The 18,539-nt window shown below is 51.6% G+C and overlaps 2 protein-coding genes across 8 annotated transcripts in view; one reads left to right on the forward strand and one right to left on the reverse strand.

The window, feature by feature from the left end:
• Window positions 1-5,863, forward strand: part of ARHGAP26 (Rho GTPase activating protein 26) — a 100,715-nt gene extending 94,852 nt beyond the window's left edge. For 2 of the 3 annotated variants that reach the window (XM_059483644.1, XM_059483645.1), the window contains 2 exons: window positions 1,312-1,403; window positions 3,128-5,863. In XM_059483644.1, coding sequence (XP_059339627.1) covers window positions 1,312-1,403; window positions 3,128-3,216 — 181 coding nt within the window. In that variant the 3' untranslated portion in view covers window positions 3,217-5,863. The remainder of the gene's footprint in view (window positions 1-1,311; window positions 1,404-3,127) is intronic. The other variant, XR_009419567.1, reaches the window with a different exon arrangement.
• Window positions 5,864-10,584: 4,721 nt separating this feature from the next.
• NR3C1 (nuclear receptor subfamily 3 group C member 1) overlaps window positions 10,585-18,539 on the reverse strand; it is a 61,661-nt gene continuing 53,706 nt past the window's right edge. For all 5 annotated transcript variants that reach the window (XM_059483280.1, XM_059483283.1, XM_059483282.1 and 2 more), the window contains exons 8-9: window positions 15,601-15,758; window positions 10,585-14,750 (exon numbers count right to left, since the gene is read on the reverse strand). In XM_059483280.1, the coding sequence (XP_059339263.1) occupies window positions 14,598-14,750; window positions 15,601-15,758 (311 nt within the window). In that variant the 3' untranslated portion in view covers window positions 10,585-14,597. The remainder of the gene's footprint in view (window positions 14,751-15,600; window positions 15,759-18,539) is intronic.

Genomic DNA, 18,539 nt, shown 5'->3' on the forward strand with positions numbered 1-18,539 from the left:
CCCTTCCTGTGGCCGTGTCCCAGCTGAGCAGCAGTGCTGGATGTGTCTGGCTGCTCGAATGACCAGCGCCTGGCTGGCACTGTCACTGTCACCACAGCCTGGCAGTGTCCCAGCTTTCCACCAGCCCTGCTCCAGCCCAAAGCTGGGAAGGATGGGTGGGAATTCCAGGTGCAGGGACAGCTCTGTGTGCCTGTGCTGTGCCTGGGGAGCCCTGAGCTCCCTCATTTTCCTCTCTCTGCCAGCAGTTGCTCCATTCCTGGCTCTCGCTGCTCCAATTCCCTCCCCTGCAGCGTGGGCACGCTGACACTTCCAGCAAAATCTAATGGCTGTTAAATCTTTTCTACCTTCAGGTACAGGCTCTAAAGAAGTGCAGCAGATTCTTCACAGACCTGCTTGTCTTTGTGTTTTGAAATAACCTTCCCCAAGTGCTAATTCTTCCTTGTGAAATTGTCCTAATGGTTGCAGCTGCACTTGGATGGGTTTGGCAGAGCAGGCCCGGGGCAGTGGGTCAGTGCCAGCACCTGCTGCCACCTTTGCTCTTTGCCAGCCTCTGGCCAGTGATGGCCCCTCAGATACAGAACATTCCGACTCCAGCCTGGAGGAGACGAGGGGACCCCTGGCTTGGGCTGGTGCTGTTTGGGCACCAGTGTGGGCTCCAGTCCAGCTGGGCTCAGACTGGGATCTGCACTGGGGTGAAACGTGGCTCATCCCGAGAGCCTTCAGCCTCTGCTGGTGTCTCCCTCCCTCCTGGGCAACAAGGTAGCCCAGCAGAGCGGCAGAGCCCTGTGAGGGCTGTGGGGTGCCCAGCCCTGTGAGGGCTGTGGTGTGCCCAGCCCTGTGAGGGCCGTGGGGTGCCCAGCCCTGTGAGGGCCGTGGGGTGCCCAGCCCTGTGAGGGCCGTGGGGTGTGCCCAGCCCTGTGAGGGCCGTGGGGTGCCCAGCCCTGTGAGGGCCGTGGGGTATGCCCAGCCCTGTGAGGGCCGTGGGGTGTGCCCAGCCCTGTGAGGGCCGTGGGATGCCCAGCCCTGTGAGGGCCGTGGGGTGCCCAGCCCTGTGAGGGCCGTGGGGTGTGCCCAGCCCTGTGAGGGCCGTGGGGTGCCCAGCCCTGTGAGGGCCGTGGGGTGTGCCCAGCCCTGTGAGGGCCGTGGGGTGTGCCCAGCCTGTGAAGGTTGTGGGGTGCCCAGCCCTGTGAGGGCCGTGGGGTGCCCAGCCCTGTGAAGGGTGTGGTGTGCCCAGCCCTGTGAGGGGTGTGGGGTGCCCAGCCCTGTGAGGGGTGTGGGGGCCCTGTGCCCACTCTGGTGCCTCTCTTGCAGCTCCCCCCTGCGCAAGGCCCGCGCTCTCTACGCCTGCAAAGCCGAGCATGACTCCGAGCTCTCCTTCACGGCCGGCACTGTGTTCGACAACGGTGAGTGCTGGGCCCCTCAGGCCAGGGCTAGCTCTGCTCCCAGCCTGTGCCACAGGCCCTGCACAGCCTCTGGGCCCCTCAGGCCATGGCCAGCCCTGCTTCCAACCTGTCCCACAGGCCCTGCACACCCCCTGGCCTCCTCCAAACCCTCCTGTGCCTCCTGACCCCTCCTCTAAGCTCACGGGAGACCCTGGTGAGCTGTGCCTGCCTCAGCATTTGCCATTCCCTGAGTTGTTCTGTGCAAGGGAGATGAGATTCTGGATATCAGCACCAGAAATACTCAGGGTAGCTGCTGTAATGCTTTGTGCAGGAGATGGGAAAGCCACGTGCGCTTTTTCCCTCAGGATATGAGCGCTGGAGCAGGTGGGCTTTGCTCACTCAGACCATGCTAATGAACTCAGATTTGGTGTTTCCTGCACCAAGAGTTTGTGCCCCATGGAGCTGAGCAGCTCTGGCTTAGTTATAATCCCAGTGTAACGAGAAGACTTTTTACTGCTTTCCAAGTCATTCTTGGCTTTTAAATGTTAAGCATTGTCATTTGGGAAGCTGCTACCACATGCACTGTTTTTGCCCAGGGATATAGAGGCGAACACAGCAGAAAGGGGAGGAGAATGAATACATGTGAATTAAAGACAATCCTTCTCTGAAGCAGCTCCATAGTCATCTTATAAATAAACATGGTCTCCCCTCTGAGGGCCCGTGGGAATCAGAGCAGCTAGGAGGGGAACAAGTTTGAATTAAATACATTATGTTTGCTGATAAAAATCAATGGATTATTCAAGGGAAAAAGTACACAGCGTGTTCCAGTCACTCAGCAGCACAGCCAGGGCTCACGTTGGCTGGGGGACATGAGGTAGAACCAGCCTGGCTTGGTGGGACTCTTGCTGTGATCAAGGCCTTTTCAAACCCCAGTGAAGGCAAAGGAGTCTTGGCAATACTTGGAGCCAGGTTCCACTTTGAGCTGCTGTGGGGCTGGCATGTGGCTGAGCAGCAGCTTGGCCCAGCTGGGCTTTGGGGCTGAGCAGCACCCACAGGGCACAGTGGCACTTTGAGAGCTCCAGTTCCCTGGCCCACACACGAGTGAGGGAGTGAGGGCAGAGCTGCCGAGTCACAGCAGCTCAGGGAGCTCCAGGAGCTCTGGAGCACAGGCTTCCCACCGTGGCTGTGGGAGGGGGGATGTTCCTCTGCCTGCAGGCGTAGCCCTGGCCTGCCTCCTCACAATCAGCAAATATTTGGGGGTTGATTGAATAAGGAAAGGCTTTTGAGGACTGATCAGGTTTCTGGTTGCGCACAATCAAGTTGCAGGGTTTAATTTCCCCCTGGGATTGTTCCCTAATGCAATTTCCCTCCCAGCCTGGGCCCAGGCCAAGGCGGGATGTGCAGAGTTACCCTGTGATGGAGCTAACCACGTTCTCTCCAACTTCCACGAGATCTTAGCTCAAATCAAGAGGAAGTTTTGAGCCCAAATGCTTCACTTGCCTCAGCCCAGCAGCCCCAGAGAGTATTTGGAGTCTGCAGCTCACTTGGTGAAGGAAAGGCCAAGGAGTCCTATGGGTAGCAGGCAGGGACAGAGCACTTGAGCTGCCTCAGCCCCTTGGTGTGTTCACAGAGCCATGGAATGGTTTGGGTCAGAAGGGACCTCGAAGATGATCTTTAACTCTGTTAGTACCCTTAAAAATGAGCCCAAATGAAAGGTCTGACGTGCCCTTCCCCTGTCTCTGCAGTTCACCCATCCCAGGAGCCCGGCTGGCTGGAAGGGACCCTCAACGGCAAGACAGGACTGATCCCCGAGAACTACGTGGAGTTCCTATAACTGTGGGGTGCACAGAGCCGCTGCTGAGCATTCCATGGTATCCATGGCCAGTCCTGCAGGCCCCTGTGCCCCCGTGTGACCGGGGTGGGGACAGCCCTGTGCCCGCTGTGGATGTTTGTGTGCGTCAGACATCGCCTCTCGTCCTGCAGCGCTCCTGGGGATATGGAGAGACTCCAGTGCCCATCCCAGCGATGGAGAACCAGCCCAGGGACAGCCAAGTGCTCCGAGAGGCCGAGCTGAAGACTGGGAATGGCCGGAGCTGCCCCAGGGGCGTTTCCTGCAGGGGGACATTCCCTGGCTGCACCCTGCAGGGTCCTGTGCTCCCCGTGCTTCCCTGGAGCCCCAGGCACAGCCCTCGGTGCTGGCAGGGGAAGGGCAGGGGGGCTGAGCCCCCATGGTGGCCGGGCAGCCCTGGCAGGTGTCCCCTCCTTATGCCACCACAGTGCTGGTGGCTCTTGCTGGCAAGAGTGAGCCCCGGGAGGGCTCTGCAGGGCCCAGGGCTGGCAGGGCTCAGCAGGCACCTGCTCACTGCAGAGAGGATGCTTTGGACCAAACCTCTCAAAGTCTTCTTTTATATTTCCAGGATTTTGATTTTGTGGGGTAGCCCTCAGTCTGTGTGAGGTGAGCAGCCCGTGCTGCCTTCCTGCTGCAGCCCCAGGCCAACCCCACTCCTGTTGTTTGGCTGTTTGGTACCTGCCCTTCCCAAATCCCACTGTACAGACCCCTCCGTGCTCCCACCCGTGCCCAGGCCCTGCTGGAGCTGCCTCTGCCTCTCTCCAGCCTCGTTTTTCAGCCCTCCCCTTGCTTGCAGCCTCGTGTGTGCCAAGTCTGTGCAGTGCTGGTTGTGCCAGGTGAATTATTGCCATCCTTGTTGTTGGAGTGGCCAAGGTGGGGCTGTGCAGGGCCAGGAGGAGCCTTTGGCTGCCCCAGCCCAGCTCCTGCCTCCATGGACACGCCACGAGGGCTGGGCAGGGTGGGAGTGCAAACCCCTCAACGTTCCAGGTTGTGCTGAAGGGGGAGGGTGGGACAAGGAGCCCTGTTTGGCTGCAGAGCCGGGATTTTGAGAGCTGGAATCATATTTTATATAAAGAAAGTGTCGGCCCCCAGGCCGTGGCGCTGGGGATGGATGTCGTGGCTTTTGTAACAGTTTTAAAGACTCTGAGTGACTGAATTGCTCTATGTGTCACTTTTTATTTTTGAAAGGATTAATGTATAAATAGAGTATCTTAAAATATTATGAGGAAAAGATCTATATTCGATATTTTTAGAAGAGCTGTAAGGAGAGAAGCAGAGGACATTTGAGGCTGGTCACCAAGAGGCTCCAAAGCCCCCGACCCCAAGCCTGGAGCTGCTGCTTCCTTCGCTCTGTGGTGTCACTTAGAGAGAAGGCAGCTGAAATTTCAGCCTTCTTCACATTTTGTGCACAGTAATTAAACTTCCTGGGCTTTTGTCTTGGGGAAAAAAAGAGGAAAAAGGCAATAATTTTTTTCCTGCTTTCCAGGGTGGGTGGCACAGCTCATTCCCATGGGATCACCCCCTCTCCATAGCCCTCTGACACCTTGGGGAGCACTCTCAGGTGGCTGGTATGGCTTGGGCAGGGGTGAGGTCCCCAAACTGTCTCATGGTCTCTGTTCTCAGGTGTTGGATGAAGAGGGCCAGGGGCTTGTAGGGATAAAATCCGGTGTTTCCCTAGCACGTTGCTGGTTCATCTCCATCCTTGGATTTTATAGCCAACTTTTGTGCTATTTCTTGTCTTTCCTGAGGCCAAGGACGAGGCCAGGCTTTATCCAGCCCTGGCATCAGACAGGCCTGGGCTGTATCCAGCCTTGGCTTAGGCTGAGGCCAGGCTTTATCCAGCCCCAGCATCGCTCTGTGGCTGTGGCTGGGACCTGGGGGTGCCTGGGGTGGGTGTGAGAGCCCCTCCCTGGGGCTGGGAGAGGATGGGGAGGGCTGATGGAAAGGATTCTAAAAACCCTCCATCCTTCACCTGTCAGCACTGTTTGTGTGTGTTTGTACCTGTCCTGTGCCGAGCTCCCTCCTGCCTTGCCAGGATGCTGCTGGAGCAGTGCTGGGGATGAACGGGGATTGCAAACCTGCCAAGAGCCCTCCAAAAGGCATTATTTGGGCACAGGGTGTTTGGGACCTGCTTAGCAATGCTGTGTGAGCACTGCACCGCGCTGCTCCCGCCGTGCCCCCACAAAACCTCTCTGTGCAGGGTCCCCCTCTGGCTCCTTGGATACTCCAGTTACTCCAAGACCACAGTAATTCCTTTTCAGAGGCACTTGGGAGCTCTTGGATGTGCTACCTAGAGGGTTTCTGGGAACAAAAGTCCCACACACATGTATTTACGAGATGTCTCCTGGAGGAAAGGAAATCAAACCGAGGCAGAAGTTATTGCTCTTACAGGAGAGCCAGTGGAATATTGTTTTTTTTAATTAAAATTTTCCAACAAGAAAAACTTGTCTGGAACGCTTACTAAATGTTCCCATTTTGGGCCAGCTTTAACACTGTAGTAAACATTGGTTTATTCCAAGAGAAATTAAAGGTAGGAAATATTTTTTTAAACCAGCCTGACACAGCATTTGATGGTTACTATTAAAGAAATCAGTCAAAATGAAACGAAAGGTGGGTGGTGACACTGCTGAATGGCAGAGACTATCTCGTGGCCTCTGGTCAGTCACAAAAAAAAGAGAAGGTGCAATGGTGGCTGTTGGAGCTGGCATCAGAAGAGTCTCTTGGTGCAGCCCTGCCATGTTTCACATCGATGGCTGATGTTCCACAAACACACCGTGAGTTTGGGCTGGGTTTGGGGGCAGTTGGATTAATTGGGGTGGGCTGGGCTTGGTGTTGGGCTGCGTTTGGGCAGGGAGTGAGTTGGGTTGTTGGATTAGTTGGGCTGGGTTTGATGTTGTGTTCGGTGTTGGGTTGTGGTTGGGTTGGGTTTGGTTTGCAGGTGGACTGGGGTTGGGGATGCTCGAGGCCATCTCCTCTTGTCCTGTCCCTGGCTGCCTGGAGAAGAGAGCACAGCCCTGGTTCATGGCACCAGCAGAGCATGAACGGGATGGATCTGGGGCAGATGAAGGGGAAATCACCTGCACAGAGCCAGAGCCCAAGAGTGGAGAGACATGTTAGTGAGTGTGTGCTGGTTTAATACTCCAAACCAGAAACCTCAAAGCAATTACAGTTTGTACAATTGGGCTAATTCAGATTTTTAGCTTTTGGAAAATAATGATTAAAAGCAGAGGTTTTTAGAGAAATGGCCGTTTAAAGCTCTGTTCTCTGGGTGAGGAGCTGATTGTTTACAGGTAATTTAGCACGAGGCTGACAGCTCACAAGGTAGCACCTACCTATTACTTATTGTAAATCCTCCCTTTGCTAATGAAGCTTATTCTGCTTCTAAAGCTCAGACAAAAGGGTCTAGAAAATCACACCTGGGCTCTAAACTCACTGACGCAGGCAGGAAGGGAAAAAGTCTGCAGGGGCCGGGTGCCCCGGAGACCAGCCCGGCTTGGATTAGGAGGGGATGGCAGAGCAGGGTCTGGAGCTGGAGCAATCCCATCTCCACGGGGGATTTCTGTGTCCCTGCCATCCCTCTGGGAGCCCCCACAGCCCCCATCAGCTGCTCCCCAGGCCTGCCCTGCCCCAGGACCAGCTTACCCCGGCAACCATAATTAAATATCTGCAGCGTGCTCAGAGCTCTTGCTCACAGCTAGCTGTGGGTGAAGAGCAGGGCAGGAAGGACAGGGGATGGGAGAGCTCCGGGGATGAGCCCCACAAGGGCTGGAATGTGGCTGGCAGTGAAGGTTCCACTGGGGTGATCATCTCCCTGGCACAGGGGGCTGGAAAGGGCTTAAAGCCCATCCAGTGCCACCCCTGCCATGGCAGGGACACCTCCCACTACCCCAGGCTGCTCCAGCCCTGTCCAGCCTGGCCTTGGGCACTGCCAGGGATCCAGGGGCAGCTCCAGCTGCTCTGGGCACCCTGTGCCAGGGCCTGCCCACCATGAACAATTCCTAATTCCCAATATCCCATCCATGCCTGCCCTCTGGCACTGGGAGCCAGTCCTGTCCCTCAATCCCTTGTCCAAAGCCCCTCTCATGGTCACACAGAGGTGAGTGCTCATTTCCAGCCCATGGCACCATGTCCCTGCTGTCCTGGCAGCCAGCAGGGAGCTTTTCCCAAGGCTGCCCCAGCTCTGGAGCAAACAAGTTCTGCCCTGGGTACCTCAGCCAGCCCCAGCCCTGCCCGTGGCACTGCAGTGGCACCTCAGTGACACCGGGCTGGGACAGTGCCACCTCCGCTGGCCCCATGGATGAGGACAGGGATGGGGCAGCCCCATCTGCCCTGTGCCCAGCTGCCCTCCCTCTCCCACTCCCACAGATCCTGGAGATGCTTTGTTCCTTTTTAAAGCTCATTAATTTTGCTGCAGCCGTTATCATTAATATTTCTGAGTCTGGGAGATGCACATGCTGCTTTTGCCTCTGTTTTGCCGCTGGTTATTTTTTGCCAAGTTTGGGTTTGGCTGTTGTTGGTTTTGCCCAGTTTTTGTTGAGTTTTGTTGCCCTGTGTGGTACCCGGAGTGCTGCAGCCCCAGCCCCAGCAGAACCAATGACATCCCCATCACACTGTGTTTATTATTTATTTCCCCAGCAACGGGGATATATTTAGCCCGAGAGCTTTGAGCTGTTTCAGCCCCATTCTGCTCAGCAAAGCCAGCAGTGAGCAGTGGCCGAGGGGCAGCAGGAGTCCCCCAAGGACCCCAGCAGGGACCCCCAACCCATCCTTGCCCCGGGCAGGGGCTGCAGGAGGGGAGGCTGTGAGAGGCACATCCCTCCAAGGCTTCCCTTGGACTCACCAGGGCTTGGGCTGGGCTGGGCGGATTTTTAGAAATTATTTTTAGTAATTGCTGTGTTTGAGGCTGGCAGGCCAGCGCTGTGTTTGTTTGGGGTAGGAACACGTGCAGCGTGGCTGCAGCCAGCTGCAGGAACTCTGCCTGCGAGCCAAAAAGGGTAAAAAGGAAAAGGCTAGGAGAGAAATGAGGAATTAAAAATGCTGGGTTTTAATTCTGGATTTGTTGTTGCAGGAGCCCAGATAGGCGTGGGCTGGGGCCAAGGCAGGAGCCCAGGATGGCAGAACAGCCCCCTGACCCATGTCACTGCTTGTCCCCCTGTTTGTGCTGGGGCCAGAGCAGAGCCCAGGGTGACAGGATGGCATGGGACAGACCGCTGACCTGTGTCACTGCTTGTCCCCCTGTTTGTGCTGGGGCCAGGGCAGAGCCCAGGGTGACAGGATGGCAGAACAGCCCCCCTGACCCGTGTCCCCCCCTGTGTCCCCTCTCAGCTCCTCAAGGATGCAGCTCCCCGTGTCCAGCCCCTGGAGATAATTTCCCCTCCATGCTCTGCTCCTTGGGGACACATCCCCCTGGGCACATCAGGTCACCTTCCTCAGCACCTCCCATCTCCTGTATCAGGAGCACAATTAGTGCCCACATCTAATGCTGCCTCAGCAGTCTTGTCGCAATATTTTAATGTGGTTTGATCTCAAATCAACAGATCCCTTCATTAGAAGTATTCCACTTGTTATTTTTTTAACCTAAGGCTCCCTGTTGTGCCCTCAGGGAATATCCTTCATTGTGCTCTGCAGCTGTGCCAGGCCTGTGATGGATTGGATAAGGCTATTTACTGCCACCCCCCTCCTCCAGGAAGGATTTTATCAGCTGACCCATGGGCTCAGGCACTGGACATCAGTGCACTCCCTTCTGAGGGTTCCTCTCTGTGCTGCTCCTCCAGCCAGACTTTGACAAGTTCAACATTTACACTTCTTTATTTTGAAATGTCAATGTATTATGTATAATATACAATATATTTCCAGGTTCACCAATAATTGAAGTTATCAGTAACCTGGTGAGGAAATGCACCAAACCTGCTGGACCCTGGCAGGAGCTTGGCAAGAGCACTGAGAACATCTGGGAGCCCCTTTGGGATAAGCAGTTCCATGCAGCCAAGGAGTCTTTTATTGTGTAAAACCCCAGAATTTGTGCCTGACATGGACCAGCTCCGTGTGCCCAGAGCTCAACACGAGCTCAGGCTGCAGAGAGGACACAGCCAGGGACAAACCAGCCTCCTGGGGACCATCCTGGGGGCAAACACCAACTCCAAAGCTCAAATCTTAAATGTCAGAGCTGTAAAAATGGTGTTTAATGGCATCTTCTAACCAGTCTGAAATGCCATCATTTTACTGGGATAATGTGAACACAGCAGAAATAATGAATTGCAATCGCATGCTGGGCTTCACCCGAATTTCTTGGAAGCTGAGGATGGAGCCCAAGACAGCAAAGAACAGCAGAACAAGGTGGCAGGTGAGGGAGGGCAGCAGCCCCATCCCAACCCACCCCAGGGCCATGGAGCACGGGAGGGTGCACAGGGAAGGGGCAGAAATCCCACAGATGCTTCTGCTATCAATGCTTTTGTAAATGGAATGGGATAAAGGGGATTTTGGGTGGAATGTGACCACACTGAGGACTTGGTGCACTCACCATGAGGCTGGAGCCCGTCAGGCACTGAGCAGTTCTTTATCTGAGTGTCTGATGGCTCTCCTTAAAGCATCTTTCCATAAGTGTGGCCCAAATAAACATAGTTATGGTAAATCCCATCCTTGCCTTGCCTCTGACCCCCATCCGCAGCCATCCAGCTCGGGAATTACCGAAGGGAAATTTATGTAAGCTTTGTTTTAATTGCAAACAATTCAAAGAAATTGTTCCCTGCTGGGAACTCGGCCTTTTCTGCTGCAGTTAAATGAGATTTTATTACAGCAGGCCTGGCTCTGTGGCTAGGGGGAAGGCTGAGCTGTGCTGGGGAAAAACCACGGCGGTTTGAGGGGCTGGAAACGTCAGAAACTCCAACGGGGCAGGGAAGGAGCTCCAGGGCAGCATCTTCTGCTCCAGGACGGAGACCTCCTGAACCTGAGGGCAGCATCTTCCCAGCCAGAGAGGCTCCTTTCAACCCTGCTGATTTACCAAGGCCTCTTCCCTTTTTCCTGGGTTCAGTTCTGTCTCTGCACAGGACCCCAGGGCAACTCAGCCCCCACACCCATCCCCAGCCCACACTTGAGGCTTTTCAGTGCATTTTATTTCCCTCTATCACTGATGTTTGGCAGCTGGCACCTGCCTTGGAGGGAGCTTTTATCACATCCTGATGAGTGTCAGACAGTTGGGAACCACTGCAGTGACAAAACACATTTAAAATCATAGAATTAAAGAGGGATTGAGGTTGGAAGGGACCATAAACTCATAGAGCTCCTCTCCTGCCATGTCAGACAGAACCCTCTCCGAGACCACAACAAAAACTCCACAAAACCATTTTGGAACCATTTAATGAAAAAAGCAGAATTTTATTATATGGTTTCTGTCCATTATTCGGCATTGCTGTAAATGGCTCACATTTACTGCAACTTCTGTACAGATGTGTGGCTTTGTATTACCAGAACAGCAAATTTAAATGAAAAAATAAATGTTCAACAATTCCACACAAGCTTTTACAGTCCAACATTTCACTGAGTAGGTGAAAACTACAGACTTGTTACTACAGAATTATTCAGCATGAATAAAAAACTACAACTTTTATTTTTAAACAGGAGTCACTGGTTTAATTTTTTTTTTAATGCTGTTTAAAATTGCTGTGATAAAAATAATGATTTTTTTAATAATGCCATACACTGGTATGATATAGGATTTGTCCCCAGTATATATCTTTTTGTTTAATATACAAAATAGAGTAATGACCCATCGCTGCCTCTGCTGTGGGCAGGGGGCTGGAGGTGGGGCGTTCCCACTCTCTCCCAGCCTTCCCTCGGACACGAGGCCTCTGGAGAGGCCTCGACCTTCATGGAAAATTTGGTTCCTATGAGACATCGATGGCTCAGCAAGCCCTGGCCGCAGACTGGGATGGGGCAGAGCGCGCCTGGTCTGTGACCACGAATCCCAGCCTGAACTGGGTCGGAAGGGACCCTAAAGCTCCTCTCCCCACCCCTTCCACCAGACCAGGCTGCTCCAAGCCCCGTCCAGGCAGGCCTCGAACACTTGCAGGGATTTAATAATACAATCTTTATAAAACCTCACTCTAAGACATGTCCCTGAAGTTCTCCCTCTCTGGAGTTTGGCCGCAGGACGTTCCCACAGCCCGTGTTCATCCAGGCACTTCCTCCTTCCCTACCTTTTCCTGTGGAAACGGCGAGGTCATTTTTCAGCATCGATTGGCACCGGTCCCCAGCCCCCCGCCCCCCCCGTGTCCCTGTCCCCGTCCCGGTGTCCCCCTAAGGCCATTGCGAGTCCTGAGCTGCCCCCGCCTGCGGGCGGATCCGTGCACTTTGTGATAAGGCACTGAAGGGCCAAGGCCGAGTTCTCCCTGCTTTATCCAGAGTGCAGGGACTCCCCACTGCTACACGGACCACGGATAACAGGACACGGACTTCTCACTGCTGGCTACAGCACTACGGAGTCTCACTGGTGAAGTTTAAACTGAACAGCATGTACAGGACGATTCTTCCTCGAACATCACAGTTTCCTCTGACTCTCCCTAAATCCAGAGACTAAAAATGAATATACAGGCAAACAGACACAAGGGGCAGAGAGCCTCTCCTCCTATATGACCGGTTCTCTCACGGGGGAATCACAGAACCCCAGAATTTGGGTTGGAAGGGATCTTAAAGCTCATCCAGTTCCAACCCTGACTCCACCACCTGCTGGAGTTCACTGCAGTTGCTTTTGCTGGCAAGAACGACAATTTGGGGTCTCTGCACCCCGACCCGCACACGCTGTCCCCAGGCTCTGACCGAGGGCTCTGGGGATGCAAGTTTATAAAACATTCTCCAAAGAAAGAGCAGGTTTCCCCTCCCCAGGACCCCCCAGCCCCACCAGTACAAACTCCTATCTGTATCGCAAACGGGCGCGGGACGATTCCCAATGACTTGGGCTGGAAGTTGTAATTAAAATCCTGACCTTTATCTATTACAAAATGTACATATTCCTTACAGATCAAAGAAGAGAGTGATTATTTTCTTTTATTAAAGATGCTATTTTACTCCAAAGTACTGAATATAGGATCTTTTTTAATAGGTATAACATTCAAAAAGAGCTTTAAGAAAGGATGAGAATTGAGTTTCCTATTTCAGTTGGAAACCAAGGTCTGCTCAATGTAGAAATGTGCTGTGAACACCCCACGCTCCGTATTTACATATTGCTGGCACCTGGATGTGGATTATTGCCCAATTTCTAAGCTGTTTTTGCTGTCAGAGCTGTGACAGTTTTGCAGCGGGGTCTGGTTCAGCCGTGCCTCGGGAGCGGCTCCCGACCATACAGATAGGAGTATCCCCCCCAAACCAACGGGAATTGTACACAGCGATTCCATGAACACAACCCAACCCTACAAACACCCAGGAGCACAGGTTTCCCCTCTCAACAGAGCATTTCTTTGGATACCAGCACCGACAGCCCCGGTGCTGCCTCCGGCCAAACCACGCGCGACGGTTTCCACTCAGCATATCTGTGACCCCTACAAAAAATATAATTACATGTATCATGATAAAGCAATCTGTCATCTAAAAATCATCCTTATTATACACTATACAAGCTATTTTACAATCATTTAATAAATTGCTTTTAAAGCTGCAGTAGCCCTTCCCTTTTTTTCTTGGATCAGCGAATATACCGATTATACATATTTGAAACTATAACTAAATATAAAAATATATTAGGTTTTGTATTTTCTCAGACGATCTTTCTCATTTCTATTACACAAACGATCTGGCCACTTTGAGTATAAATCAAATTTTAGAGTGGCATAGTAAATATTTCAGTTTTGAGATACAGAAAATTGTTAAGGTGCACGTAGAAAAGGCTACTACAGCTTCTAAATGTCGAAAATATCCTCATCAATGGCAACAAGGAGAAATCCACAAGGCCTATGGGAATTTATGGCACGCCAGGAATTCAATGTGAAGGGCTGCAGCCTTACAAAGACAGAAAGTTTGACGGACAACTCTAAGACCACGAACTCAGTAGCGGAGCTCTCCTGCTCTCCAGGAAAGAGGATGGAGCAGTCAGTGAAGGGTGGAGATGTGGAATTGGGTCTCTAACCAGGGGAGTTCGGAGCTGGGAGATCCATCCCAGCTGCGTGGACAAGTCCCCGGAGAGGAGGATCCTGGAATCCTACAGGAGAGCAGCCCCGGCCGCTGGGTGCGCTCGGTCCTCCCCTGCTCCTGGGGTCTCCAGAAATTCTTGTGTGATGGCAGCTTTAAGTGTATAGAAAACGGAGTTTCTCCACACAGAAGTAAACTTTTCTGAAGCTATGCATATTTTCCTGAAAATTTCCTGATGGGCAGTCAGGACTGATCTTCTAGGCATCAATGCAGCCCGTGACTCTTTGCGTTATGGCTGTTGCATCTTATGCAAAAATCAGGCTTCTTTTTTTTTCAATATATAAAATAACCTGGTCATTTACATCCAGTTAGGACTGGGTTAATTTTCTATGAATCTGCATATCCAATGCTTTTGCAATGTACCAAAAGGATTTGTTTCATCTGGATCTACTGAAATGAGATTTGAGAGTGTTCTCCCACCCACCCGGGCCCTTAGAAAAAACCCAATTTTTATGGCCACTCTGCCGGTTGAAAGCATTAGGTTAGAAAAGCCCAACCCAGTTTCACATGAATCTACTTGAGTATTTACTGTCTAGAGGTCATTTAGGAAAGCTACGAGCTGCCCCACCTTAAAAAACCAGCTGTACAATAGGCATCTTGAAGTATTACAAAAAAATTATGTAAGAAAAAATGAACAAGCTGAGTTCACGGTATATAAAGTTAAAGGAAATTGCTAAAACCAGACAGTAATAGCTATAAAAGGCACAACTTCCCTTTTCTGATATACACTTGTAAACTTTCTTCAGGTTACATGCATAAACCAAAATACTACCTTAACTTTAAAAAAAAAATCCAAAACACTTTACTAAAATAAAAAAAAAAAAAGCCTAAAAAATTGTCTCCAGCCAACTGCAGCAATTAATTAATTAATTAGCAGAATGTTCGTAACAGCCTCAGAGCTTGTCACTGGTGGTTTGATGCATCCAGGGATGGTGCACAAGGGGAGAGAGAAAATTTCTGCCACAACCACGATTTCCTTTCCTTTCCTTTCTCCCCAATCCTTTCCCCAACGCGAGAAATCCGCTGCTTCTCCAGCCTAACTCTTGGCCCTCTGTAAACCACATGTAGTGCATAATTACAAAAGAAACACCTGCGAGGACAAAAGGAACAAGTTCTGTAGGTTTTCTCTTTACAAAACAAAGCTATCGTGTGACGGTTTCTTAAGGCAACCCTTTGTGTTAAGGCAGTCACTTCTGATGAAACAAGAGCTTCTTGATATTTCCATTGGAATATTTTGGTATCTGATTGCTGATGATTTCTGCCAACATTTCTGGGAACTCAATACTCATGGATTTATCCAAAAATGTCTGGAAGCAAAAGCTCAGAAGATTTTCAACCACCTACGAGTGACAAGACAAAGAATTACTTGCAGATGAAGACGCTCAGAGAACATCCACCTCCCTCCTCCCCAGCTCCTGCCCACAGGATGGGGCTCAGGCAAGATGTGCACAGGAATCCTCATTTAGTTCATTAATTATTGTCCGTGGCACTCTGATATAAACCAGCCAAACAGACTGTGCAAGGCTTTACAAATGCTGAGGAGATCTGGTACCAATTCCCATTCCAGCAGATAAATAACGCACACATGGGTAAGCTAAATGAGATCTTTCCAGGTGCTTGGTACAGTTACAAGAAAAAAACCCAGTAATTTTGAGGTCTCAAAGTTACCGTTGTCTTAAACACTGCTTTGTGCTACATGTGTAATTAGAATTAAACTGCCAAAGGAGACGGTCTGAATTGGAGATTCCTTCAAAATTAGATCATTGCTAACACCACACATACTGCTGAGGCATTGTTTTAATAGAATTTCCAACTATTCCATAAACTCTTTAGTTCTTGGGCTCTGAGATAAGACTGCTTTTAAATGCCACATTTCTGCTTCTACTGCAAAGTCAGTTACAGCTCCTGAGCTCCTCCTTTTTAAAGCAATGCGATTTTTAAAAACGGCAGAGACTGAAAATGAGATTAATTATACAATTAATTGCTGTGGATTGCACTGCAGAGGCAGCCTGAGAGGACCACGCTCAAGGCTCTCAATTTGCCCTTCGTGAGACAGCAGAGGAGCATGACCTCCTCCTCCTCCTCCTCCCTGATATTCATCTCTTTAAATGAAAAGAGCTGGAGGAGCTCGCTGTCCCTGCCCCAAACGTATTTCTCTGGAATGCCTGCAGCATTCCTGTCAGGACTTACATCATGCATAGAGTCCAGCAGTTTAGTCAGTTGATAAAATCGCTGCCAGTTCTGGCTGGAGTTCCCTTCCCTCTTGACGATGGCCTTGCCCAGCTCCTTGATGTACGTCATGCGGATCTCCTCAAACAGGGACTGGCTCTTCAGGCCCTCCTTGGGAACTGCAACATGGACACCCACTTTACAACACTGCCAAACTGAACTCTTAAGCTCTCTTACATTAGTTTCATGGAGAGGGAACCTTCATCAGGAGCTGGAGTGACAGGAAAAGGAGCAAGAGGGGAAATTTGGGGTAAAATAGGGAGTTCTTCCCTGTGAGGGTGGGCAGACCCTGGCACAGGGTGCCCAGAGAAGCTGTGGCTGCTCCTGGATCCTTGGAAGTTTAAAGACCAGGATGGAATAAGATGAGCTTTAAGGTGCGTTCCAACCCAAACTATTCTGTGATTCTATAAATATGAGCAAAAGGAAAAGGACTTGGACTGACTGAAATGACAGCAGAGAGACAAGGAGAGAGCAGGGTGGGACAGCGACCAGCTGAACACAAAGCACAGGCCTGCTGCAAAATAAAAAATAACCTCCAAAGGTATTCCACCAAAAAACAGCAGGAGGGGAACTGGACCATGGAGGAAACAACACCCAGCCCTGGAAGCACCCTGATGGAGAAGCACCAAGGCTGGAGCTCCTGTGCTCTCCAGGCCTGGGGAAATGTGACACTGGGAAGGTTCCTTAAAAACTCTGTGTGCCCAGGGAAGAGCAAGGGCAGGATCACAGGATGGCTTGGCTTGGAAAGGATGTTGAAAGATCATCTGGTTCTGAGCCTCCTGACATGGATCAAGTAACGAGGCCAGGCAGCGACAGAGTGGACAACAAACACTGCACCAGCCATGGGAAACTGGGCATGGACACAGCTTGTTTGGGGCAGGGCTGGGCAGGCAAGGAGCTGGGACAGAAATCAGAGCCTGGGCATTCAAACCCAGCTGAAGTCCCCGTGCCTATCTCCTGTGGGCATGGTCCTTCCACAGGCCAGCCTGGACTAATGGAGCACGGGGACTCCAGAGGTCCTTCAGGTGCTTCCCCTGAGGCCTCTGATCACCTCGGGGAAGTGAAAGAGTTGAAGACAGAGAAGAGAAAGAGCTGAGACAAAGGTGACCAAAAGCAGGAGAGCAGGACAGAGAGCACATCGCCTTCCTTAGGAAATCCAACCTGCCTCGCACTGTCAGCATCTGAGAGATTCTGGAATGAAGTCTCTTGTCTGTCTTGCCTACACAGGAGGTGAAACCTGTCAACTGTTTCAATATTTCACGTGGAAAAGGTCTCTGAGCTACGTCTGTGCGTGAGCTACAAGTCTAGACCTGTGTGGGATTCCTGTTTTACTCCTCCTCTTCTCTTCTCTTGGAAAACTTAACACAGAAACACAATAAACAAATTCAGATTGTCAAGTCGTGGATTCAAGAGCTATAGAAATCTCAGCTATTAAATTGCAGAAGCTCCCTGATGTACCACTCACACAATGTATGTGCTTGGCACAATGAAGACAAATTGTCTCCCACTGGAAATGGAGTGCAGAGGCCTCTGGGCAGTGCCAGCCGTGCCCAGCCCTGCTGCTGGAGGGGCTCAGTCCTGCCAGTGCTGCCTCCTCACCACTCCTGCCATGGAAATTTCCAGCTCCTGGGAGGAAAGCTGGCCTACACCACACCCGAAACACTTGAGGAATTTTTGGGAGAGATTTCAGAATCAAACAGGAACTGTTTGAAATCTGCAGTTTCAGGGAAGTTTTAAGTTCCTACAAAGCCCACGGCCATGAGAGGCTGAAAGTCTCCTCTGAAAAGAGCCCTTGTGCAGTTCTGGGCTTGGCAGCGAGGCAGGGCTGGGCACTGCCAGGCTGGTGGGGCACTGGGGGAACTGGCCATGGCACCCTCACACTGCCCACAGCCACCACCCTGCCCTGACATGGGAGCAGTGCTGGGGCTCCCAACCCTCCTGCTCCTACCCAGAAAAAACCCAAGGTGAACAAAGTCTCCTTTTGTATGAGAATCAATGCTATTATTCACTGGAAACATTAAAGATAAGGAATGCTTACACCTTCAGTGTAATAAACTTAACAATATTTACTTTTTATCACATTTCAGGTCCCTTCCAAGCCAAGGCAGCTGATGAGGATGATGCACAAGTACCAAAGTCTGTTGACAAATCCTCACTTGCTCTGCTGCTGCCTTTCAAACCTGTTGGCACCTCTGTCACTGCTCTGAAGCAAAGCCCTCGTGCCAGGCAGGGGCAGGAACACGTCAGTCCCTGCCTGAGCAGCTCCCTGGGGATCCTGGAGTGTGAGATGGGATGGGATGGGATTTCCCAGGACACAGAGGCTGTGCTGGAGCGGGGTGCCCAATTCACAGCCACCCCAGCACACTGACACACACTCACACTCACTCACTCACTCACTCACTCACTCACTCACTCACTCACTCACCCACCCACCTACCCACCCCAGCACAATCACACACACACACTCACACACACACACTCACACAAACTCACACACACATTCACCCCAGCACACTCACACACACTCACACTCACTCACTCACACACATACACACACTCACACACCCCAGCACAATCACACACACACACTCACGCACTCTCACATACATACTCACATTCACCCCAGCACACTCACACTGACCCCAGCACAATCACACACACACAAACACACACTCACACACACATTCACCCCAGCACACTCACACACACACACACTCACACAAACTCACACACACATTCACCCCAGCACACTCACACACTCACACACACACACACAAACACACACTCACACACACATTCACCCCAGCACACTCACACACACTCACACACTCTTTCTCCCTCTCCTTGCCCTGTGAGTCCCTGGATTTCAGCTGAGCCTGGGCTGAGCTCAGACCCTCAGG

The sequence above is a fragment of the Ammospiza nelsoni genome, chromosome 16 (assembly GCF_027579445.1).
Source record: "Ammospiza nelsoni isolate bAmmNel1 chromosome 16, bAmmNel1.pri, whole genome shotgun sequence".
Lineage (NCBI taxonomy): Eukaryota > Metazoa > Chordata > Aves > Passeriformes > Passerellidae > Ammospiza > Ammospiza nelsoni.